At 42.6% G+C, this 15,051-nt stretch overlaps 2 protein-coding genes across 2 annotated transcripts in view; one reads left to right on the plus strand and one right to left on the minus strand.

Moving 5' to 3' along the window:
* The window catches only part of LOC138242797 (zinc finger protein 271-like), a 683,123-nt gene that overhangs the window by 194,219 nt on the left and 473,853 nt on the right, over positions 1–15,051 (minus strand). The gene's annotated exons all lie outside the window — the stretch shown is intronic.
* On the plus strand, positions 2,380–14,207 carry LOC102696813 (antigen WC1.1-like). Its single transcript, XM_069198340.1, has 18 exons — positions 2,380–2,578; positions 4,141–4,455; positions 4,821–5,138; positions 5,662–5,694; positions 5,810–5,848; positions 6,307–6,621; positions 6,987–7,289; positions 8,351–8,422; positions 8,757–9,071; positions 9,315–9,347; positions 9,525–9,563; positions 9,692–9,835; positions 10,170–10,268; positions 10,987–11,058; positions 12,125–12,211; positions 12,532–12,618; positions 12,743–12,814; positions 13,649–14,207. Exons 4-18 carry the CDS (start codon positions 5,670–5,672, stop codon positions 13,822–13,824), a joined length of 1,878 nt encoding a protein of 625 aa, XP_069054441.1. The 5' UTR covers positions 2,380–2,578; positions 4,141–4,455; positions 4,821–5,138; positions 5,662–5,669; the 3' UTR covers positions 13,825–14,207.

The following is a 15,051-nucleotide window of genomic DNA, read 5'->3' on the forward strand; positions in this document are numbered from 1 at the left end:
ATTCTGTATTGCTTTATCAAACAGAAAATGCAGAATTTAAGATCAATTGTGAGAATTATTATTATTATTATTATTATTGGGAAATATTGACTGAGGTGTAACAGCAATAATTTAACAGCTAAAGGACATTGTGACATTACAACAAGAATTTAAAAACTATAAGAAGTCGTGTTATGTTTATACAGGATTTGAGTGCTACTTCACAACCAAATTATTTCTTTTATGTTCTTAGTTGTTGTCTTAGTTACAAAATGATGGAATATTTTTTGTATATTGTGAAGGTTTAATAAGATGTTTATTGGTTTATTGGAGGTATATAATCAAATACACATATTTAAGTATGGGTAATACAAATTAAATTAATTATTACTTTATCACACAATAACACATAAACTAAGAAATATTAAATAGGCAAGCACTTAGAGATTCATAACCCAGCAGTTGAGTTTTGAGCAGTTTCTCAGGACACCACAATAATATAATAAGTGTCAGTATCTGTGTCTGTGTTAAACCTATCCTGTATTTGTGAAAAATAATGTGCTTCAATATAATTTAATAAGTCAAACGTGTGTTAAATATATATGTTGACAGGTAAAGGCTAGAAAGAGACAATGAGAATATACCCTTAACATACTGTACATTTTAGAACAACATGTAAAGCACCTGTAAAACACCCACCACTGCAGTGACCCCAGACCTCTGATGTGTCAGTCATTCCAGGCATGATGCATTATAGTGGCCAGAGCTCCCAGAAACATATGTCCGAACCCTCTGAAGTCATGCAGTCATTGCAGTTACTTTCCTCTACAGTGAAAGTAGCTCCCAGAGTCCCAGTCATTAAAAACACTGTCCACTGTAGTGACCACAGCCTTCAGAAACACACAGACACAAATTACTTATCTGAAGTCATACACCCTCCACTGCAGTGACCATAGGTCCCAGAATCCCAGGAACAAAGTCATTGCAGACACTGACTACTTCTTGACCACTATACTGAATATTTTCATTTTAATTATTTTTCTTAAAAATAATCCATTTGTTTTGCACTTAAATATTTTTGATTACAAGATATTATTAAAGGTGATAAAAGGTCTGACATGATTTGTCTTGATTTCAGCCTTTACATCAACAAGATCTGAAATTTCAATAAGGGTGTATAGACTTTTGATATTCACTGTGCATGCAAGTCCAAGCCCTCTGAAGTCATACAGTCATTAAAGTCAGTAACCATCACAGTCACCACAGCACCCGGAAAATCAGAAATATAGTAAAGCTACTGTCCAATGTAGTAATGACACCTCTCAGAAACACGGGGAAACTGTCATTAACTTCCATGAACACAGTCATTACAGCCTCCACCAACAATAGTGACCAAAGCATCCAGAAACTTAGAACCACAGTCGTTGAAGCCACTAACTATTGTAATGACCATAGCTTTGAAAACACACACACAAGTCAAAGCCCTCTGAAGTCATGTAGTCTTTACAGTCAGTAGACAGTCTCTGCTGTAGACTGTGTGATCCACAGTGGAAAGTGAATGATCTACACTGAGAGTGAAGAGTGGGTAACCTCTGGTGTAGAGTGGGTGATCTACAATGTTGACTGAGTGCTATCCAGTAGATAGTGGTTGATCTCCAGTAAAAAGTGAGTGATCTACATCCAGTGGAAAGTGGATGAGTCTTTTCTATGGCTGTTTCAGTCTCGTTTGACAGACTCATGTCTATTGTGTCAGAGTAGAGAGACTGTATTGCACTGATTCATAATTCAAGACTGCAGCTTCTCTTCTCTGTTCTAAATGACCTTTTCTCCATGTTGTCACTTTGTTTAATGATACTGTGTGCATGTTTGTTGTAAAGTGCAAAAAAAGAAAGAGTGAAAATTGCAAATTTCCTTTTGGATACCTTGAAGAGCTGTAAAAATAGGGAAAACTGGCTTTTTCTTGTCACATTGTAGTAATATTCTAGGTACTGATTTCTTCTAGATTCGGTGTTATTTAGTTTTTATTGATTGATTCATAAGTCGAACATTTTTCAAAAGGTGGGTATTGTTTTTTGTGAGGTGAAATGGGAATTTGAGAATGAATCTGACATTTACTGTAAGTAATCTGTAGGTACTGAATATATAAAGAAAAGCTTAGAAAATTATTTTCCTCTTTTTTTGGTTGAGTATGTTTTTTGACTGAGGAACTAATGTATTACTGAATGTATTATTGTATTAACTGTTCAACAAACATGGAGACTAGAGTTAAAACCCTCCCCTCTCTCTGCAGGCAGTGCTGATGTGAGGCTGGTGAATGGTGCCAGTCCCTGTGAGGGGAGAGTGGAGGTGTATCACGAGGGACAGTGGGGGACAGTGTGTGATGATCGCTGGAATTTGGATGCTGCTGCAGTGGTGTGCAGACAGCTGGGCTGTGGATCAGCTGTTTCAGCACCAGGAGGAGCTCACTTTGGAGCAGGGACTGGAAACATCTGGCATTTGAGCTGTAGAGGCTCAGAGGCTGCAGTGAAGGCCTGTGGCTCTCCAACATCAGCAAATTCAGCCTGTGGTCATTATGAAGATTCGGGCATCATTTGCTCAGGTATGGCAAGCTTATTTAACTTGACTTAAACTGTTTAAAATATGTATTTTCTCAAATATAATAAGATCAGTAAATAGAGGGTGCTATCATTCTGAAGATTCAGGAGTGATTTGCTCAGGTAGGATGAGCCATTTCCTGTTTACCTAAAATGTTTAAATAAATATGATAACATATATGATTACGAATTTCACAATTTCCTTCAATTAGTATCATAATTATCAACAGAGCACAATTGTGTTTACATGAAATATAACTGATACTTGTTTTTGTTGGGTTCTTAAACTTATAATGTCATTTTTACTGATAAATTGTGTTCAGTACACTAAAAAGAGGAAGAATGTAATCAATGACACTCAACGGTTTGGTTGCTGAATATCTTTTAAACAGAATAATTTAACTAGAATAATAACAAATGTCAGTCCCCAGGTCAGACAGTCCTGCTCCAGCAGTGCCAGGCTGTAACAGTCCTGGTCTTGTCCAGAGTGTCTGTCAGTCCCCAGGTCAGACAGTCCTGCTCCAGCAGTGCTAGGCTGTAACAGTTCTGGTCTTGTCCAGAGTGTGTGTCAGTCCCCAGGTCAGACAGTCCTGCTCCAGCAGTTCCAGGCTGTGACAGTCCTTGTCTTGTCCAGAGTGTCTGTCAGTGCCCAGGTCAGACAGTCCTGCTCCAGCAGTGCCAGCATGTGACAGTCCTGGTCTTGTCCAGAGTGTGTGTCAGCGCCCAGGTCAGACAGTCCTGCTCCAGCAGTGCCAGGCTGTGACAGTCCTGGTCTTGTCCAGTGTATCTGTCAGTGCCCAGGTCAGACAGCTCTGCCCCAGTAGTGCCTGGTTGTGACAGTCCTGTTTAGAGTTTTTGTCAGGGGGCTGGTCAGGCACTACCTGGGTGTGTTAGGCTTGGTTTTCTATAACCTCTGCACCACTTTGGATGTGATGTCTAAAACAACTTTATTAAAAATAATTTACAATTTTTGAATCCAATTCCCTTTATTTTTTATATGTAAGTGTTCATTTCTGCTTTGGGGTAGAATGTGTTCTTCATCTTGGTTCAGGGTCTCAGATATCTGCAGGTCAATCACTTGTGTTTCACAACCAAAATTCCCACTTTGAAGCCCAGAGTTCTAGGATGTCAGCCCCTATGACACAGTGGGGTGTCCAGAGGTTCTGGTCATTTTAATTATTTTTCATTGATCTCTCAGTGTTTCTGTGACAGTGACTTGATCTGCAGTGAATGTGTGCTTGATAATTTACAGATTAATTTTTGGCTGACCAATTTCCCAAAATTCCAAAACAGTGTATAGTTTTAGTATTCTTTAGAATTCCTCACAATTTTGTTCAAATAATGAATACTCACTCTCTATTACTGCTCTCTTTTCCTATCTTTTCTTATATTCAAGCATATCGAGTGGTCAGGGACAGTGATCTCTGTTATTGTTCTGATATTCCAGATCATTGAGGGGTCAGACTGGTCAGGGGCAGTGATCTCTGTTATTATTCTGATATTCCACCTCATTGAGTTGTCAGAAAGGTCAGGGACAGTGATCTCTGTTATTGTTCTGAAATTCCAGCTCATCGAGGGGTCAGAGTGGTTGGAGGCAGTGATTTCTGCTCTGGGAGACTGGAAGTGCAGCACGGAGAGACCTGGGGCTCAGTGTGTGACTCTGACTTTGACTGGCAGGATGCAGAAGTTGTCTGTCGAGAGCTGGACTGTGGGGTTCCCTCACAGGTGCTGAAGGGGGCTCATTTCGGGAAGGGGGAGGGACAGGTCTGGACAGAGGAGCTCCAGTGCCAGGGAAGTGAATCGCACCTGTTCTTCTGTCCAAAGTCCTCCACAAAGACACAGAGCTGCACCCATGAGAACGATGTGGGACTGCAGTGTTTTGGTAAGAGGAGGATAATTTATTTCATTTTGTTTTTAATGGAGCTCAAAACTGAAGCTTAGAAGAGAAACAAATAAGTGTTGCTATAGCTCTGATTCAATACTGGGGATTGGTGTTTAACCATGAAAACTCAATACGATGATCTTCTGATCAACAGTAACTTAATTAAACCATAAATTACCAGACTTGCTGATGAATAAAGTATTTCAGATTGAATTGGATTGAACAGTAACATGTTAGTGAGATACTTATATGACAGTAATTTAAAGCTCAGTATTGTAAGTATACTTGAAGATGGCATTGAGGGTAATTGCTGGTTGTTATGTTGTGAAGCTGTGTCTCTGCTCTCTCCCCTGTCCTGTCTGCAGGATACACAGGGTTCAGGCTGGTGAATGGCTCTGACTCCTGCTCTGGCCGAGTGGAGTTACAGTGGCTCTTCAGGGACTGGGGGACAGTGTGTGACCTGTACTGGGACCTGAGAGATACCAGTGTTCTCTGCCAGCAGCTGGGCTGTGGGAAGGCTGTAGCAGCTCCAGGACAGGCCTGGTTTGGACAGGGCAGTGGACCAGTAAGGGCAGATGTGTTTGAGTGCCGGGGCAATGAGAGCCGTCTCTCACACTGTGCTGTCTCTACATGGGGGAGAGCAGGGTGCTCTCATGGACAGGACGCAGGAGTCATCTGCTCTGGTGAGAATCGTGTATTTAAAACACAGTGACACTCCCTCTGCTTACACACAGAAGCACACTGTTTTCATGATTGACTGAATATCTGCTCTGTTACACACTGCCAGTTATGTAAGAGATGCAAAGATGAAAACACACAACCTTAAAACATGAGTGTGTTTTTAACATGTCATATCTATCTCAAATATTCCCTCAAGGGGTTATTAGGTTGTCATTTTCTTTCTGATGGTTAGATACACAAATACACTGAGGACTAAAAATCAGTTTTATATTTATATTGATATCACTGATGGTCCTAAAAGATTAAAGAAAGTCCTGGACCTCTGTAATCTGTAATTAATATCGGACATGCTTAATTAGTTTAATTAATAGAGCCCAATTAAACAGGAGCCTGGAAAGAAAGTGAGTCTCAGAAAGTCAGGGTTTAAAGATGTTATGTACAGCTGAGCCCCACACACAGCTGACACTCCACTTGTGAAACATTGCTTCTGTGGACAGAAATGAGCTCCTTCCTTCTCTTTTACAGACTCAAATATGACCAGAAATTCACCTGGAGCAGGTAAAAAGAGATTAAGGACTATTCAGTGCTGTTTTAATTGTAGTTTCGTTTCTGGTGCTAAATTGCTCCTCTCACACACAGCTCACAGTCTGATTTCTCTCTGTTTGTTTCACAGGTTTCCCTTCTTCAGCTGTTCCTTCTTCCAAAACACCAGGTATGAATTAGCCCCTGTTTTTTATCTCCAAGGTTCTCAGTGCGTGTTGATGTCTCTGTTGCTGAGCTCAATCCCAGATGCATCTGTGAGGCAGCATGTGTATGTGTGTGCAGTTTTGTCTGCATCTCACACACACAGTCTTGGATTTTGGGATCTACAGCAAACACATCTACCTGAATACTGGAGTTTATCACCTGTGGAGCTATTGTCTCTGTGCCAAACTGTGGTCACACACAACATTAACATATATGGTATAGTTCTGATGATCAACATGAAGTCTTTTAGGTAGTTAAAGTAGGTTAAATTATCCAAAAGTCAGGAAACACTGTAATTGTAATGTGTCTGCTGTCCCCAGTGGCCTGAGCTGATGTTCAGCTTTTAACAGCAGATTCTCTTCCTTTAGATGTCATCATTGTGGTCTCTTAGAACTGCACTGACCTCTAACTCTCTGCTCCTAGACCAGCTGTCCCTCAGGCTTGTTGGGACAGGAGGTGACTGTGCTGGGAGGCTGGAGGTTTATCACAATGGCTCCTGGGGGACAGTCTGCGATGACTCCTGGGACCTGGCAGACTCTCAGGTGGTGTGCAGGCAGCTCCAGTGTGGGACGGCCCTCAGTGCCCCAGTGCCAGCCTCCTTCAGCCAGGGAACTGGACACATCTGGCTGGACGAGGTGGGCTGTCTGGGGAACGAGTCGTCTCTGTGGGAGTGTCCCTCAGCAGGGTGGGGACAGCATGACTGTGGACACAAGGAGGATGTCGGAGTGGTGTGTTCAGGTACAGGACTCCAGTTACACCAGGACTGTGTTCTTATACTGCCAGGAGCAAGCACAGTATCCCCTGTTCAAGACAAGAAAATAAGTTTTACTGTAATAGTGCTTGACATAATAATCCAAATATTCTCAATCTGGATTGTAATTTACTGAATGTTGACATTGATTTTAAAAATGTCAAGATTGTATTATTTTCTTTTGAAAAACAGAATTCCATTACATTAATATGATTTGGGGAAAAAAGATAATGCAATTATCTAATGTCACAGTAGTTATCAGACACGCTGTTTCTATCTGAGGTCTTTAATCTAGAAGTCTGTGTCAGTTCAGAGCAGGGTTCTCTCAGTCTGTCCACTTGTGTGTCCCCAGAGTTCAAGGAGCTGAGACTGGCCGAGGGCTGTTCTGGTCAGCTGGAGGTTTTCTACAATGGCACCTGGGGCAACGTGTGCTGGAATAGCATGAGTGAGGACACAGTGAGTCTGATCTGTCAGGAGCTGAACTGTGGGAAGAGTGGGCGTGTTGTTGAATCTCGCCCCAGACGGTACTCCGCTCCTCACTGGCTCGATGAATTTAAATGCCGCCCTCACGACTCCACGCTGTGGCACTGCCCCTCCTCTGCCTGGAATCAGAACCAGTGCACAGACTCTGAAGTGGCTCTGATCACCTGCTCAGGTAAGGACTCTGTCTTCCACCTGTCTGAGGGTCGGCAGGGGCTGGATGTGTGTGTGTATGAAGAAGAGGGTGAAGGGGAAGGAGATCATAACTGATAAATGAAACAAACAGCCCAGAGTGTAGTTCAACATATTTGACCACAGTCTGTGTTGGACAGTAAGACACTGAAGGTCAGGATTATGATGGGATGGCCACAAGCTAATTTGACATAAATCTGTCTTCGGGTGGGGAAAACATTGATACCTAAACATGTCAATGATTGATTGGTTTCACAAACACTGCTCCTAGTAGCTTTTATTGCAATCTAAAAATGATGTTTGTGACTAACATGCTTGTCATTATTATCAAAACAAAAACAGGCAAAATACTTTGTGGTTCAAGAGAATTTTAAATTTCTTCATGGAAGAAAAAGGAATGCCAAAATGTTTGATCTGTACACAACAGGTACACAACAGGTAGCTGTTGCCAGAGAGCAATACCAGTACTTGGAAAAGTGATTGTCTTGCTGATTTTATATTGCTTATCCCTAGTAAATAATGTTCTGTATTTATGGTGTTTATCTTGAGTCACATAATGCCTGTTTAGCCTTGCCCATTACTGATTATTTCCCACTTCTGAGACTGAACAATCTGCTAATAAAAAATAAGGTGAGTCATCACTTATCAAAGGTGCTGAATGTTAGTTTTTTCAGACTTGTAAACTGAATTCCAGTATTTCTAATCCCTAATCCCAAAGTGCATGAAACTTTAAATCCAGCAGTTTACCAAAAGGTATGTATGCAAGTACCTCTTCAGACTTTCACACAGTGTTCATATTTTATTGCTCTTTATAAGCTGGCAATCACAGCATTTTCAAGTAGCAATTAATATTTGTTATATACACAATCCATCCAACACATTAAAAAAATGAAAGTAAATAAATATCTTATTTCAAAGATAAAAGGAGACATTATGACATTATGAGTACTCAAAACTGTCGCTAACATGCTGTGACATAATACACATTAATGTCATCATGCCCTGTATAATAATCTTAAATTAACAAGGTTTTTATTCTTTTAGCTGACGAGAAGAAGTCTGTGCCTCAAAGCCTCAAATCCTGTTTCACAGCCTCAGGCCAGGAAACATGTTCAAGTGAGTTTAAAAAATGTGTGCATATGTTGATAAATTAAATCAGTTTTAAATTGTGTTTCACAGGTGTGTGCCATATACACAGATACTGTGTACACTTTAAAAAAAACAAATAACAAATCCAGTCAGTGCACTGAACCAGACAGTAGCCTAGTTGTATTTTGCTTTGATGTTTATAAGATGTGTCAAACCGGGAAGGTGGAATATAGATTGGAGCACAGACTGGTGGGGTTTGTGTCTCTGTGTCTGTCAATCAGTGTTATTTTGTTCTATGGACTCCAGGTCCCTCAGGCTCATTGGGTTTGTGTCTGTTAATCAGTTTTATTTTGGTCTCTAGATTCTTGGCCCCTCAGGCTGGTCGGAGGAGGAGGTCACTGTTCTGGGAAGGTGGAGGTTTATCACAATGGCTCCTGGGGGACAGTCTGTGACGACTCCTGGGACCTGCAGGATGCCCAGGTGGTCTGCAGACAGCTGGGCTGTGGGGACGCAGTGAGCGCAGCAATAGAGGCCTCATTCGGACCAGGGAGTGGCACCATCTGGCTGGACGAGGTGAACTGCAGGGGCAGTGAGCTCCACCTGTGGGACTGCTGGCACCTTCCCCTGGGACAGAGCGACTGTCGGCACAAGGAGGATGCTGGGGTCACCTGTACAGGTGAGTCTGAGCAGCAGAAGAGCAGCTGGAGGTCCCAGGGTGTTCAGGGCTGCTCTCAATACAGGAATACTGATGTAAATAATAATGAAGAATTCAACACAAGCTCTGCCTATTAGAAAAATAATTAAGATGAGTGCTTCTGGTCATTAAATACTCTTTATTGCTGCAGTATGTGATTCTCTGGGTCCATCATCACACTTTCCTGCTCTCTGAAACTCAACCCATCACTTTTATGTTTTTCAGGTTGGGGATCTCAAAACCATCCAGTGACGACAGGTAATACAGTTTGGCAGAAGAGGATAAGAGACATTTCAGTTTGTCTAAATGGTGCTGCTGATTCTCAGGAGTACTGCTGTCTATAAACCGTGGCCTCTCTGTGTTTCATTTTTGTCAAGAAGAATAGAAGAACTGCTGTGAATCTCCTCATCAAAACCATTTTATCTTGTGTTACAGCTCTTCCTGCTTCAACCAGCACTTCGTCTGTGAAAACAGGTAAATCCTCCAGTTTCTAATCTCTGTCCAGATGAGCTCACAGTAACTTTACTGTTGTCTAAGATGCTTCTTGCCACTATGTGGTTGAGAAAGAAGATCATTTCCTGATCTGTCTCCCTCTCCCTCAGGCAGCACCAGGACAACACCCCAGACACAGCTGCTCGAGGGCCTGTCCGTCTCACCCCTGGCCCTCCTGCTGCTGGGGGCTCTGCTCTTCGTGGTGCTGGCCCTGTTCGTTGGGCAGCTGATCCAGAACAGGAAGCTGAGGAAAGGTAGGGAGGAACTAATCTCTAGTGGTCATTACTGTCACTGTCATAGAACTCAGATTTCTATACTGAACTTGAGGAAGAAATCAAAATTTAAAATCAAGGTGAACCTGTCTAATTTAAAGGTTTGCTGGATCTCAACATTATTAATAGGGTAGAGAAATCCAGCTGAAGCTTGAAAAAGATTATCAACAATTACAGATGGAGATATGAGGAGATTTGCCAATCAAGAATCATAACATTTATGTGCACAAATGTCCAAAGAAGGTTTAGCAGTGAATTATTGATCTTGTACTCCACTCCCTGCATGTTAACCCTGAGTGTCTGTTTCCTCACACAGCCCTATCTAAGGGAGCACTCGCCCCCTATCATGATGCCGTCTATGAGGAAATAGAGTACAAACTGGCCAGAGAGGGAACCTACAGGGCCCCCAGGAGAGGTGAGTGGAGAGAGTCTTCAGGTGTGATTAGTCTTCACACTTGAGGATGATATTGTTACAATGCGTTGGTCAGGATCCGGACATATGTGAAACAGACACTGGGAGGAGCCGATGAGAAACTGGGCAGGTTGACGAACAGTGGGGCGTGATGACTGTGCACTGGTCCTTGGGGAGGCGTGGTCCTGGCGTACAAGTCCAAGGGAGTCCAAAGGGAAATCCAGGGTGAAGTTCAAAAGTCCAGAGCCGGGTAATCCAACGAGACAAGACAAGACAAGGTTTAAGAACCGGAATTGGATCTGGTGGGGGGACAGGGAATAAAACAGGATCACGAGGCCAGGAACTCTGAGACCCAGACTCAGCTTGGTCAGGATGCCGATGGGAGGCCCATGCCCTCAAGCCGTGGGTGTAGGGCGACTTGGTGGTAGGTGGGCCTCCTGGCATCCGTCTTCCAATGCAGAACCCAGAATAGTGTGAGTATCTGGCTTATATAAGCGCCCTTAAGAGGAGGGATTACAATCTTGACAGATCTGAGTACTTACACTTGTAGAAAATCTCACCATACTGGTTTTAAACCTGTAGAGTTTTCTTTCTCAACTGCTGTCAAAGTAAGTGAAGAAAATTAGCATAAATTCTGTGTTTCTGTTGACACCCTGTCTCTCCCAGTAAGAGACAGTGCTGACTGACTGCAGGTATTACTGATCTGCCCTCCTGTTCACAGGAAGATTCCTCTCTGATGAGCTGCCCTCTGGATACGATGATGTGGAGGACAGTGAGGGAGACCCAGTACCAGGTGAGGGGAGGTGGAGTCAGGGGGCTCAGTGTAGGAGTGGGGGGTCTTCAGTCCAGTACTCACTCTCATCCCAAACCAGGCTGACATTTACAAAACTTGAGTAGAAAATCCTGAATCTTACAAATCTTACCAAATATGTTCTATTCTTTACAAACTCTTCTCTTCAGTGTTGCCTCACGCTAACCAGCAGATCACAGAGGCTGAGCAACACTTGACCTGGTCGATACTGGGGTGGTAGACAGGGTGCTGCTCTAATTGGTTTTCATAGAAAAGGAGATGGTGCCTCAGGTCCAGAATGATGACTGGGAAACAATATGCTGCAAAAACTACCTTTCACATCACATGTTAAATCAGGGACCCTACAGTCTTGGCTTAACTATACTTAACCACACAGCATTTAAAATCACATTTAGAATTAGACTTGACAATAACTTTGCAGCTCTGTGGTCAAAGTAACTCAGAGTCCTGAAGTGTAAATTCTCTGCTCTCTGTGTGGTTCAGAAGAGTCAATACCCTCTCTGAAAGAAGAGATCCCAGAGTACTATGATGATGCAGTAACTGTACCTCAAAGCCCAGGTGCCTTGTCAGGTGAGTTACTTCAGTCCAGTCACATGGGGAAACCAATCTTAGTGAGTCTGATTATCTCTACTCTCTCTTTGATCTCAGCCTCTGAATATGGAGTCTAAGTTATTCTGCACCAGTCACATGGATCTGACTTAGTGATCTCAGCCCTGCATACCCAGTCTGGGTCACTGTGCTGCCAGTGTCCAGCTCCTCTTCAGTTTCTCACAGTGTCTACATCACCACTCTCTCTGCCCAAGTACAGCCAACCTTTCTCTGCCCTGTTGTCCTTCAATGTCTTATTTGAAAATCTAGGAATTGTTCTTACAGAAGTAAGTAGGACTAGAAATCAGGTTAATTGATTTTCTTTACTTAGAACCTGGAGTTTTATCCCCAGTGTAATGCTCAGTTAATCAGTGTGCTCTGATGAGCTCCAGCAGTCCTGTGCTCTAAATAACTCAGTGTTCTGACGAGTGACAGTGAAGCTGTGCTCTGTGTGCTTTAGGAGAGCTGATGTCCTCTGTGAAAGAAGTGACCCCTGAGTACTATGATGATGCTGTAACTATACCTCAGAGTCCAGATGCCTTGTCAGGTGGGTTATTTCAGTTCAGTCCCAAAGAGAAACCTTGCACCAGTCCCAGGGAGTCTGGCTCTCTCTCCTCTCTCTATGCACTACAGAGCATATCACACTGAGTCTGTTTACTCTGCTGCCATTGTCCAGCTCCACTTCAGATATTTCACAAGGATTCACAGCATTGCACTCTCTGTCCTGATACAGGCTGCACTGTTGTCATTCACCATCTCAATTAAAAAAAATGGAATGGGTTTGAAATGTATTATATAATCAGGTTGCCTGATCCCCTGTATTTTAAATCTGATGTTTAACAGTAAAATTGTCTCTGTGTGCTTCAGGAGAGCTGATGTCCTCTGTGAAAGAAGAGGCTCCAGAGTACTATGATGATGCTGAAACTGTGCCCCAGAGCCCAGACACTGTGTCAGGTGAGTTATTATAAATAAGACTCAGTCATTGGAAAAAAACACTACCTGGAAGAGAAGAGGTCTCTGACAGGCCAGTCTTTGTCAGAATGACAGAGCCATTACTGTCCTGCTCTTCTTTTCACAGGGAGACTCCTCTCTGATGAGGCACCCTCTGGATACAGTGATGTAGGCGACAGTGAGGGAGACCCCACTTCAGGTAAAGAGGGCTGCAGCCAGGGGTCTCAGTGTGAATGAGGTAGTTCAGGGATGGAGAAAACGACCCCCAGTAATCAATTTCTGTGCCACTTCATCCAAGACAAGAGGGCACCAGGTCTAAGTGGTGGCTCAAATTGTGCTTTATCCTGCAGGGATCAATAGTAGCTAATACAGATTGAGAGTCTTGTTTGCCACAAGATTTAAACTCTTAGATCAGGGTCTCAGCAAAACACAGCTACTGTCACATCCAGCCAATCGGATGCTTTCAGTATCGTTTTCTGGCTATAGTCCAGCCAATCCCTGACCAGGAGTCCTGAACTCTACATGTCAGCCTAGTGTTTCCCTGTCCTGTTCAGCCCTGCTAGAGGCCTGAGATCACCTACTAATCTGACCAGAGAGAGGTCTTCAGATACCCAAAGAGAATGACTAATTTTAGACAATACTGTCAAAGCTTTTCCGCACTCTGGTTTTATAACACTGGTACATTGTTGGTAAGTAAAATCTGAAGTAATCATCAATTTGTTCTAAAAGGTACATTTTTAATTTTAATTCAAATGAATTCCTATAAAAGCTTTGGATTATAATATACTTTCAATAACTTATTCATCTGACCAATCATATTCACATGTCTTAAGTATAACATTCTTTTTTGTAATCCTGTCTAATATTATTTGTTTATATAATTAATGGTTGTTAAAATCACAAATATACAACTTAAAAAAAACATGCTTAAAAATTCATGGGTCCAATTCTAAACCAAAAATATAATCTAAGAGAGTCATCCCCATCCATCAGCTGTCCACTGACTGTCTCTTAGTCTGTGTCTCTCTGTCAGGTTTCCTCCACCCTGGCCCTGGAGTGGACAGGGTCCTGCCCACACTGCCCTCTGAAGAAGGAGTCCCTGCCCCTGACAGGACTGACTACGATGATGTTGGGGACGAGTCTCAGGGAGAGGATGGGTGCTGTGAGACTGACAGGGCTGTCTGGGAGAAGCTCCTCCTCCGGGTCTAGACACAGAAGAGCTTCACCAACAGAGTCACACAGTCTTAGAACAACTCTGAGCACTGAGACTGTCTGTGCCCTGAGTCCACTTCACTCCACTGTTTCCACACTGATACTGTCTGTGACCTGAGTCCGCTTCACTCCACTGTTTCCACAGTGATGCTGTCTGTGACCTGAGTCCACATCACTCCACTGTTTCCACACTGTCCTCAATGTCTGTATCTGCAGCTTGTGTTTTACAAAAGGAAGGCTTGAACATCCCATTTTTTCATCCTTTTCTTCTTTCTACAATTTGATGTTTCAGAAATAAGAAATTAAACCATTCATTGATGTAAATTCTGAATGTAACAGTTTTGATGGGAACAATTTTTTATACATTTTATTAAAGGTTTTTTTGCAACAAACTTTTTTTTATGTGCTTATAATTTCTAATGTATGATATTAAAACTATCAATTAAAAATGAAGGAGCTCTTCATATTTCAACTCACAATGAAAATATCAAATACACAAAGAGGAGTGGTGGAGTGTTACTGCAATATCATTCAGAAGGGATGTGATCCAGCTCAGCTCTCTGAGGTCTGTCAGATACATCTTCCTCACACGGATTCCAGCTCGGCATCTTCCGAGTGAAGTCCTGTGATGCATCCGTCTTTGGGCCCAGACATGCACCACATCATCCTCGCTGTGCCTGCTGGGCGATGAGTAATGTAGAGACAGCTTCTTCAGGCTGAAGGAGGGATTTGCATTTCGGCAGCAGGACCTACTTGAACAGCAACTTCAAGGACCTGCTCTTATCAGGTTGCTTTGAAAAGCATCAGAAGGAAGTTTTTCTAAGTCTCGCAGTTCAACTTTCCATTCAGACACTGAAATGGTTTGTCAGCTACTGGGTTGTCTTTTCAGCTTTGACATGAAATCACAGCACTCTGAAACAGTGTGGGCCAGGAAATAATTAACGTCTGTCTTGGCAAAACAGATCTCCAAATGACTAAGTAAGATCCTGCCACGGTATGAGGTCAGTGTGTTTGCTTTACTCAATTGTAAAGTGATTCCCCAAAAAGAAGCTCGTGATCAAGGTAGGAAGTACTGTTTTAATGCACTGAAAAACTGACTGACCACACGGTGTATCCTGAGGCTTCTTTACACAAAAGCAACACCAATACAAATGAAGAAAGTCTGCAAACACTTCCTCTCTTCTGCTCTTCCTTTATTACCGGATAAATTTATTGAAATGAAGA

Source organism: Lepisosteus oculatus, chromosome 14, assembly GCF_040954835.1.
Source record: "Lepisosteus oculatus isolate fLepOcu1 chromosome 14, fLepOcu1.hap2, whole genome shotgun sequence".
NCBI classification, from domain to species: Eukaryota; Metazoa; Chordata; class Actinopteri; order Semionotiformes; family Lepisosteidae; genus Lepisosteus; species Lepisosteus oculatus.